Here is an 11,355-nt window from a genome sequence, read left to right as displayed (position 1 = left end):
CAGCAAATGTCAGACTATTAAAATCAATAAAAACCACAACAGTTGATTCATAAAAAGAATACCTACAAAATACAAAAATTCAAATTGCAATATGTGACAATATGACTTTGAGAATGGGACAAAGGCAACAAGGGGGGTCAAGTACCAGTTTGGAGTGGAAACCATACATAAATTTGTACTAATTATTCATGGATAAAATGACAAAACCTTTATTAAAAATGATTACATATACATTTAAAAAAACAGGTTGAAGAATTGCTAACCAATAGAGAACATCATTTTAAAACAGGCACAAAAACATTGCAGCAAAATATGAAGCTAACAATAATGAAGATTACAAAAAGTCACATCAATGCGTACAATACAAGCAAACTTACTTGAATAACTCCCCCACCCCTTATAAACCAGTCCAGTTAAAAAGTATTATGACATACATAAAACTATTTTGACATACACACACAAGTGAAATCACTAAATGATCCTTGACACATGTAGTATAACATCTTTGCCAACAATCTTTTTTTCAAATATTTGATTTCTCTAAAGCCAAACTATAATGAAATTTGAACCAGATCCAAAATGCTTTGGAACATTTTTTTTTAACATTCATACTATTGTGTGATGAGATGACATACGTGCTAATTAATATATATGCTAATTAATGCTAATTAATTAGTGCTAATTAATATATATACAGCTTAATATAAATTATTTTGCAGTGTTTCAACCAGTCCAAAAAAACATAATAAAACATCAATTGCAGCCAATCTAACTATAACTGAACCAGTTTTCTAAATAAGTATGATGTAACATAGAAAAATAGCACTTACCAAAAAAAATCATAGCTACATACTACATACATACATACTACTAGTTACATAGTAGGTTAGGTTGAAAAAAGACATAAGTCCATCAAGTTCAACCACTAGGAAAATAAACATATCCCAGATATAAAACCCTGTAAGACATAGTTGGTCCAGAGGAACACAAAAAAAAACCCTGGTACAATTTGCTTCAACTGGGGAAAAAAATTCCTTCCTGATTCCATGAGGCAATCGGATGTTCCCTGGATCAACAGTCACTGTTATTTTTCTTTAAAGCCTTAATACTCAGATATATTCTGTGCTTCTAGAAAAGCATCCAGCTTTTTCTTAAAGCAATCTATAGTAGTTGTTGAAACTACTTTCTGAAGGAGCCGATTCCACATTTTCACAGACCTTACAGTGAAGAATCCCTTCCTTATCCGGAGCTTAAACTTCTTTTCCTCCAGACGCAAAGAGTGCCCTCTTGTTCTTTGTAATGATCTCAAAGTGAATAATGGGGAAGAGAGTTTTCTATATGGACCATTTATATGTTTATACAGGGTGATCATATACCCCCAAAGGAGAATAGATTCAGTTCAGCTAATCTCTCCTTATAGCTGAGCTCCTCCATTGCTTTTATTAATTTAGTTGCCCTTCTTTGCACTCTCTAATTCAACAATATCCTTTTTGTGAACTGAGCCCAAAACTGGACTGCATATTCCAGAGGTGGTCTGACCAATGCTTTGTACAGAGGCAGGCTTATGTCTCTATCTCTGTAGTCTATTCCTCTTTTAATACAAGAAAGTACTTTACTAGCTTTAGATATTGCAGCTTGGCATTGCATGCTGGTATTAAGTCTATGATCCACCAGAACCCCCAGATCCTTTTCAGCATGCATGTTATTAGCCCCCAAGTGCACTAAAGATTCAAAATGACCTGTAAAGGACTGTAGGTGCACACAGAATAGGGACCAGGTGTGCCCTAATTGACTGCTATGACATCACCATTGACAGAGCTTAACAGACTGACCTCAATCGCGCAGCTGCAAATTAATCACCTTATTTGGTGAAATCTCGATCCCACTGCTCATTTATCAATTCTGTAATCCGGCAGGCGAGCGCACCAGCACTCGCCATCGGATCTCAGTAATACGTTGTGCCCCGCGGATCGTATATGCACCTGGCAAGCTTCCGTACCTTCACTTGATGAATAAGCTTTACAGCGTTAACTCTTTGTCTATATTCTGTGTGCAGAAAAGCAGTAGGCTTGCTCTTACTATAAGGATGCAATGCATTCTAATAAATGTTCATGCATTTTTATGCATGTGCTGCATGACTGGGCATTGCTGCACATTGTGCTGCAGTTTGTTAGTAAAGTGCATTGGGGATGCCAGTAACAATGAACGGAAACCCAGCGGACCAATACATGGAAACCCTTATGGAAGATAAATGATTGTGCTGTGAGACTCTGAATGGCACAGTACAGAAAGCACATAATGTTTTCTTGTTTTTGGGTACAGATACAATAGACTGTGGTTCTAATTATGATATAATAATCCATCTCACTGTCAGCACAATGTGGCCACATCTGCCTTTTGTCTTGGTGCACTATATCTATCCTCTTCTTTCTGAAGTGTGCAAGGGTACTCTGGATTTATCACAATCCTACCAATGCTGCTGATTTTTAATACAGTGTGGCAGGACTACAACAAAGTACAGGGTATTTTCTACCCTGAAAAATATTTGTGTGATAGATTATTCAGTTCAGGGCTGCTGACAACATAAAGGTAATGTGTACAGCACCAGTGTACTGCTGTGTTCCTATAAATATTTACATTTTGATTGTATGTGGTATGTGTTTTGGCAGAGCTGCTTCTGTAGAAAAGTATACAAGAGGATCAGTTGTCATGTAAGACTGAATTGGAAAGCCCATTGGATATCATCAAAAACCAACAACAGTTCAGGTGTTAAGAAGGAATTTGCTCAAAGTTGATGAACATCTGTACTGAGCATACTGTGGTTACATAGATCTAACTGGATTTAACTTGATTTTAAAAATTATAATTTCTGAGTCAACAATTTGATACTCCCAAATATTAAATGCAGATTTACCTTATCAGCACACAATCAAACAGTAATTCATTATCCTAAACATTTGTAATTTGCCAATTTACCTTGGTTTTTAAACCTGCTGAATCAATACTATCCTTCCAAAACATTCAACCTCATCATTGTGAGGTCACTAATATGCAGCTACAAATGTCAATTGGGTGCTATAGGGCTCAAATATACAACGCTTTAAAATATAGTTCTATTTGAAAATAGGTTCTGCATTTTTATAGGGATAAAGATCATTATTACTAGGCAAGTGACTGTAATCAGCTAAAAATAACTAAATGTCATTTAGAAAAAAAAGTATCTTATCTTGATGTGTTATAGCTTTGTTAAAATCAGCCTATATTGTGTAAAAGCGGTCATATATAAAGGGTGGTGTCTGGTAAAAAAAAGGGGGTGCCAAGAAATAATTAGAACTGAAAATACTGAATGAGAAAGATGCTCACAATGATAATGAAAGAGATGGCAGGATGAAGGGATACTGATGATAAAACAGTACAGCATGGAGATGCTATTGTGACACTGGATGAGAGGAGGAGGAATGTGTTCAGGAAGAGAGGAGGGATTGAGGCGTACAGGGAGGGGGAGGTGAGACGGCTGGAGGTAGAGATAGAGAGGAAGGATTCATGGAGGGAGCTGAGAATACAAGAGCATCTCTTCTGATTTCTGCATCCTAGCAGGTGAGTACAAAACAGGTATTTCATTATTCTTTACAAGATAAGAAATAAAACAATTATTACAAAAATGAAATGGCAGGGGATTATTTATTTACCATCCATTTATAATCCATAATGGAAAGGAGTCTGTTTCCAGCTGAGCCTAAAAACATTATTTACGGAGGATAATGATGTCACAATCTGGGTGAATTGACAATTTGCTAAATGCAATTAAACAGGGAAATATTGTTGATAAAAGGATGGAAGATAATTGGTTTTAGCATGCCATGGCCTAGTGACGCTTTCACTGAACTGATTTATCGCACTATTAAACAAAGAAATCGAGAGGTGAGGAAGGGGCCTATTCAGGAATAGCAGCGAATGCTGCAGGGTTGTAGCACAGAAGAATTAAGCAAAAAATACCACAATATGCTCTGTGCAGTTATTTTTTTATTCTTGAGTCTGGGGGTGTGGGTACTGATACTGAAATCTATTACCAGAAATCGCATACATACAATCAGAACAGCAAACTCTACTATGGCATATAAATACATATGATGGTAAGGAGGGTATAAAGATTAAGCTCTATATGCTTGCAGGCTTTTTAATATTAATAAGAATAACCGACTGTCAGACAAAAATATTCTATGTTTGCTTGGGAGAGCAGAGATTCTCAGCTACATATAACGTACATGGTGAGTTTGTGTTATGATGTAAATTATTTTGACACAGCTGGTTTTTACATTTATGGGATTTTTATTTTGTTCCAGAATGAAGATTTTGTCAGATCTTTTTTGGATTCTACGCTGAGAGACAAGCTAACTTGTTTGTGTCTACAATGGAGGTACGAGGCTATGGGCAGATTTTCTGAATTGTTAATGTATACTAAATTAGCTAAACAAACTTTGTTTAAAATCAGCTAATGACTTTCACGGAATTGTAATTTAAGTAATGTCGAAGGGTGAATCAGGTTGTTAAAAATTGCAAATGAAGTTGTAAGGAGTAAAGCTCAAATGTCTGCTGGTTTCTTTATGTTTTTTCAAAGCATATGGGCATGTATGAAATTAGGATAACCTAAAAGAAATCTAATAGACATTACAAGCGCCTTTTCAAGGGGCTTTGGCCTTGGTTTAGTGGCATCAGTTTAACATCAGTTAATTGGGTTTCTATCATTTTAAAGTCATGTCAACTGCAGTTGACCTGCTCTAAGTTGGTTTCCCATCCCTTTATTGGGGCTTATTTATTAAAGCTCTCTAAAGGAGAGGATACACTTTCATCATTGAAGCTGGGAGATCCAGCAAACCAGGAATGGATTTTCTAAAAGTAATTTGCTTTTTGTTAGTAAATGTTTTTAATCCTGGATCCATTTCAGGTTTGCTGGATCACCCAGCTTCACTGATGAAAGTGTATCTTCTCCAGCCTTGGATAGCTTTAATAAATCAGGCCCAGAGACATGCAAAAAGTGTTTATTTAGTCCAGGGGTACATTTCAAACTGTTAGCTATTGGGTGTCCTGGAGGGATTGGAATCATAGTAACCATGGCTCCAATGACACTTAGAAGTGACGATTTGACACAAAAGAATGCACTGTAATGTCTGATTAATTACATGTTAATGTAATGTACATGTTAATGTTACATGTTAATGTAACTATGCTAAGCGAAAAGTGAATTTTCGATTAGCATAGTGAATGAGATGAAGCTGTGCTGACATTTATTATCCAGTGAAGTACAAGTAAATTTCAGTTATTTTTTTATTTAACCCCCCTCGCGTTCTAATTCTGTCATTTTTTGATGCAAAAAGTGATCCTATTTTTTTTGTGTAGAAGTTTTTGTTTATATTGTGGGCCTTTAATTCTTAGGATTAACTCCCGGGTATAATTATTATATTTATTTATTATATTAGAATCATAAATTTTAAAATAATATATACTTATAAATCATTATTATAAAAAATAATGAAATATTAGCCCAAAACAATGTAATTTATCAAAAAAAAAAAATTATCAAAAATTTTCTACTGAAATTTTCTAAACAAGGGTGCAATATTATTGATAAATAATAATATAAATTATATGATTTTAGAAAAAAAATATTTAAGTTTTTAGTAGACATTCCGGGTGTGGTAGATTTTGAAGCAGGGTGCTGCGCAAAGCCCAACATCACAGTCAGGACAGTAGAACCTGGTTTCCTCGCGTTCCTTCCTTCCTCTGTCATCGGTCTTTGAGCAGCAAACCACGCACATCCTTGTAGGTGCCGCCTTTTTCCGGGTTGGTGGGATGTATTCAACTAAGTGACGACCGGTCAGGCGTTCTAGGTTGACATTGGTGGAAGCACGACGTCCAGGTCTATTCATAGCCACTGATGATGTCTGGTGGTTCTTGACTATGGATTCGGAAACTTGCAAAATGAAGTCTGAATGATTCACAGGCCTCTGACTTTTTTTTTTGTATAGAACGTAGGCATTCCATAGGCACTGCTCAACTAGATGCCTGAAAATCTTTTTGTAGTACTTCCTTTGCTATTTCCTCATCGCTGGGTAGAATGTCATGGCTAGGTCAGCTCTGTCGACACCTCCCATGGTGTTGTAGTCATTCCCCACCTGTGGCTTCATCACTTCTTTCCCACGTTTTGTGTGTACCATTCTGGTGGAGGCATCATGGACAGTACTCATCAGGCAAACATCTTTTGTGTCACGCCATCTCAGGGCCATCATCTTTCCTTTCTGCCAGGCAACAATTTCTCCTGTCTTCAGCTTCCGTTTTGCAAACAGTGTTGGCAGGTTGCGCCGGTTAGCCCTAACGGTTCCATACGCATCTGTTCTGTGTCGCAGAAGGAACTCATAAAGCTCAGGAGATGTGTAGAAATTGTCAGTTGTGACATAATAGCCCTGACCTAGCAATGGCTCTATGAGAGATAGCACTGAAGATGTGGCCAATCCATAATGGCTGTATCTGGGGTTAAACTGTGTCCCTTTTCCAGTGTATAGCACCGTATTCCAGATGTAGCCATATGAAGATTCACACAGCATATAGGTCTTCACACCAAATCCTGCCCTCTTTGACGCAATGTACTGCACCCAGCTGAGTCTCCCCTTGTAAGCCATTAGACTTTCGTCAATGCTGACATCTCTTTCTGGCACATAGGTTTGTTGGAAATTTCCCAAATTTTCTTGAGTTTTGGTGCAGGATGGGCAGTTCACTTTCGCTGTCCGATGACAAATTTCCTGGTGAATCACTATCCCTCGATTCTACAAAGGACTCCAAATCGCTATCGCTACGTTCAAATTCCTTTTTACACAGCGCTTGGGCCGGCGAGATGCCTTTTGGATGCCATGTGGTCTCCAGCAATAAGTCAGGAACAATCAAGGTCAAAGACAAAGTGATGAAATGATACATTCAGGAAGTGATCAAAAAGTCATCAAAAGGTCAGATCAAGGTCAGGGCTAATAGTGGGCAAAATGTAAATCAGGGCACTGGGCAATAATGCTTGGTGCACTACAATTTGTACTTTTACTTTTATTTTATGTCTTGATGTGTTTTTACTGTAAAAAAAATTTTAAAAGCAGATTAAATAGTAATCTACTTTTAAATTTCCCGCCCCCAGAATCCATCACTCCCCCGCATCACCCGGAAGATGTCACACATCTTGCCGGGTGATGCGGTGGGGATGTCCTCGCCCTGCTCATTCCCCTGCTCGCATCTCCCGGAGGCTGATCTCCGGGTGATGCAGTAGGGGATGTAGAGGATGTCCCCGCTGCTCACTTCCCTGCTCGAATCACCCGGAGATCAGCCTCCGGGAGATGCGAGCAGGACAGCAGCGGGAGTAGATTCAGGGGGTGCTGCCAGCGGGAAATCTCCGCTGGCATCACCCTCTGGATTTACTATTGGTCATCGCATATGCAGTTAGATGCAAAGCACCAAGCAGAAATCCTGCATTCTGCATCGCATCTAACTGCAGATGCATGCATCGGGGTGGTGGGGACCCGGGCAGTATTTAAAAGCAGATTACTCTGTAATCTGCTTTTAAATTTCCCGCCCGGCCCCGCCCCCGACGGAGAAGCGCCCCGTCATCACAGCGGGATTGTGACTCGGGGTTACCGCTCTTTGCAATTTTTCCCACCCCGAGTCACACTCGGGAATACCGCTAGGGGGATTAACTTGGGCTTGACTGGATATTCTTTGTAAAGTGAATTTTCCCCATGTTCACTAAGATAAGAACATTTTCACTAAGACAAAAAATTAAAAAACAGCCTCTACTTTTTTAGTAAATTAACCACAATGTATTCAGTATTGCTAAGAACAATGATAGGGAAAAACCTGAATAAATGTGATTGGTTAATGGAAAAAAACACAGACAGATCTCATAAAAAGTGTAATTAGGGGCCCACTGCTACATACTTCAGACAAAAAGAAACCCACTAAAGTTTGTTTAGGTCATTTCGCCTGATTTTTTAAAGCTCCCCAAGGCCGGAGAGGATACACTTTCATCACTGAAGCTGGGAGATACAGCAAACCTGGAATGGATTTTCTAAAAGTCATTTGCTATTTGTTAGTTAAATGTTTTCAATCATGCACCAGATCCTTTCCAGGTTTGTTGGATCACCCAGCTTCACTGATGGAATTGTATCTTCTCCAGCCTTAGAGAGCTTTAATAAATCAGGCCTATTAAATTAGCTTTTATACCCGTGCTAAAGGTTTTCTTTCCATTGGGATTTTGAAATAAACATTCTTCCTGGCACTGAATGTTTAATAAGCAGCTGCTTTATAGGAGTGACTGTGCTGTGTTTTAGTAGGCCATGTAGATTGAGCCAGGGATGCAGCTCATAAGGCCATGCAACACAATTAAAGAGGAACTAAACCCACAACTTCCAAAAAAAAAGAAAAAATACACTTACCTTCAATCCCGCAGGGCAGATCGATTGCTCCAGGGGTGTCTTGCATCAGGCCCCGCGTCGCTTCGACATCCGTCCTGAAGCCGGTGCTCTGGGTGCCGCCATCTTCTCCTCTTTTTCCTGGTTCTTCATCCTATCTTACCGAACCCAGGCGCAAGATCAGGTGACGTAAGATGGAAAAAAACATTTGCCGATCTCACTGTGCATGCACTCGAGAGCCTTCCGGGATGCCTGACGTAGATATTCTGGGAGGCTTTGCGCTCCCATTCATTCTCGACCGCCTAGGCGATCTAGTATTAGGGGGCGGTGCTGCACTTAAAAAACAAAAAACAAACACACTGAATTTTTACTTAACATAAAAGGGTTGTCTACCCTTTTTATTTAGGTGAAAATTGTGAGTTTAGGTATGCTTTAAGTCTATAAAACTAAGAAGGATGTTTAGTCCATCAATGTCATTTAGTTCATCTAAAAACACATGCATTTTGCATTTTTGCATTTTTCTATTTGCCTTTTTTCATGGCTGATTGTGTATTTATCCTCTAGATATGCTAATTAGTTATATGCTTGCACTTCTTTTTTTGTGAAACTGAGTTTTTATTGAAAATTTTTCCATATACAACAAGAGAAACAATACAAAGAAGAAAATAGTTAAAAACATAGTATACAAGAGAAATATCAATACAATAGCAAAGCCATATAATAACAAATAAATATGTATAAATATACATATATGTATATAAAAGAGCTCACAAAAACAATGGTGGATTACGACTTAAACAATGCAATCCTAAATAATAATCATGGCAAACCATAGGGATCCTGTATACAAAATATAACACAGTACCTAAACCAGAGGATAAAAAAAGAATATATATATTTATAGTTATTGTGGCACATGAATATATATATATATATATATATATATATATATATATATATATATTTATATATGCCAGGGTTCCATTGTAGAAGTAAGGGGTAACCACATTGCAACCTTACTGCCAACCTAAATGCAGCCTTAAAGTTTTGTGAACTTTAAGGTGCACCACAGCGCACAGACAATTGGCAGGACCCTAATGTGCAAGAGAGTGGTCCCCAGGGGGGCCCCAACATGCAAACTTAATTTTGGGAACCTTGGTCTTAAAATAGCCCTCCCTAATGTGAAAATATCCCTGATTGTTGTTTGGACTTTGTCTGTGACCCCATGTCTGGCAACTTGTTATGTGTAGAGGGCTTACAGTTTAGTTTAGTTGCAGCTCTTAGGGTCCCCTGTGTACCCTGAAAATTTCAGATTTCTATGACAATCCGTGAAGGAGATATATGAGTATTTACACATGGGGATAATGACAGCAGCTTGAACACAGCTCTCGTGCTGCTGCTGGGATATCTCACAGTACAAGGTGGGCGGGGAGCAGATCCCTCTTCTGGCAGCATAATCTCATGGAGAAACAAAGGAGATATGTACGCCCCATCCCCTGAAAGATAACAAGCAGAGAGGACATTAGAGGGCTGAATGTGGCCCACGGGCTGTAGGTTGGGCACCCCTGTTCTACATAACTGACTTCAGATTTTTACAGGGACAGATTTTGTTACTGCTACAGTATTCAGAACAAAGACAACTGTGCAATCCCCTTGTGGAGGCAGTTTGGGGAGCGGCCCTTTTTTGTCCTAGTCCAAAAAGCCAGCTACATGAAGACAAGGTTTTGATATATGATTGTAACATTTACCATACTGGTGTATTACTTAGGTGTCCAAAAACCATTTTAGAGCAAATTTGAAAAGAAGCAATAGGACGAGCTGGAAATTCTGCATTACAGTTTTATTGGGTTTTAAGCTTCTGAGGAATAATCAAGCAGTTTATTAAAAATGTTATCTCTAGTATGAATGTATTAAAGATATGCTGTGAGAAGGGGGGGAATTTAACATATGACGGAAATGACTAGAGAGGCAGAGTTTGTTGTGGTGACTATCCCAATCCTGCTCTCTCTTTTTCTGGCTTTTAATCCAGCTTTACCTTAAAGGCGCAGATTGATATTATGCACAACAAGATTATGCTACCGGCTGTCCAAGGATTACATAGTCACAGATCTTTTTTTGTGAAACTGAGTTTTTATTGAAAATTTTTCCATATACAACAAGAGAAACAAAACAAAGAAGAACATAGTTATAAACATAGTATACAGGAGAAATATCAATACAATAGCCATAAAAGTAACATATAAATATGTATATATGTATACATATATATAAAAGAGCTCAAGAAAACAATAGAGGATTATGACTTAAACAATGCAATCCAAAATAATAATCATAGCAAACCATAGGGATCCAGTATACAAAATATAAAACAGTACCTAAACCAGAGGATAAGGGGAGGGGGTCTCTGAGGCGATTGGTAATAGGAAATGGGGAGGATCAAATTAACCCATTACACCTGTAATTGGGCATAATAAACATCCCATGGTTCCCAAATCTGTTCAAATTTAGTTACATTGTTCCTGAGTAGAGCAGTAAGGTACTCCATCAAACAAACATCTTGAATACGGGCATATAAATCTTCTAAAGATGGAGGTAAAGCTGATTTCCACTTAGTGGAAATCAGGGTGCGAGCCCCCACCAAAATATGTGTAATGAGCCTAGATGTGAGTTTGGGGGGACCCGTGAAAGGTAAACCCATCAGATGATGTAGTGGATCTAGGGGGGATCGACATTGGGTCACGCCTCCAATTAGCTGATTGACTTTATCCCAATACCTTTGTATATTGGGACAAAACCAGAAAATGTGTTCTAGAGTCCCGCGTTGGGACCTACATCGCCAACAATTAGGGTCTACTTCTGGAAACAGCCTGTGGAGCACATCTGGTGTGTGGTACCACCGAAACAAAATCTT

The 11,355-nt window shown here is 38.5% G+C and overlaps 1 protein-coding gene across 1 annotated transcript in view; it reads left to right on the top strand.

The window, feature by feature from the left end:
• Positions 1-3,512: 3,512 nt before the first annotated feature.
• The window catches only part of APC2 (APC regulator of WNT signaling pathway 2), a 47,707-nt gene continuing 39,864 nt past the window's right edge, over positions 3,513-11,355 (top strand). The window contains exons 1-2 of the mRNA XM_072404845.1: positions 3,513-3,597; positions 4,344-4,417. Coding sequence (XP_072260946.1) covers positions 4,412-4,417 — 6 coding nt within the window. The 5' untranslated portion in view covers positions 3,513-3,597; positions 4,344-4,411. The remainder of the gene's footprint in view (positions 3,598-4,343; positions 4,418-11,355) is intronic.

The sequence above is a fragment of the Pyxicephalus adspersus genome, chromosome 3 (genome assembly GCF_032062135.1).
Source record: "Pyxicephalus adspersus chromosome 3, UCB_Pads_2.0, whole genome shotgun sequence".
In the NCBI taxonomy this organism is placed as follows: domain Eukaryota; kingdom Metazoa; phylum Chordata; class Amphibia; order Anura; family Pyxicephalidae; genus Pyxicephalus; species Pyxicephalus adspersus.
Note: the sequence above shows the minus strand (reverse complement) of the source record. Positions and strands in the feature narration are given on the sequence as shown.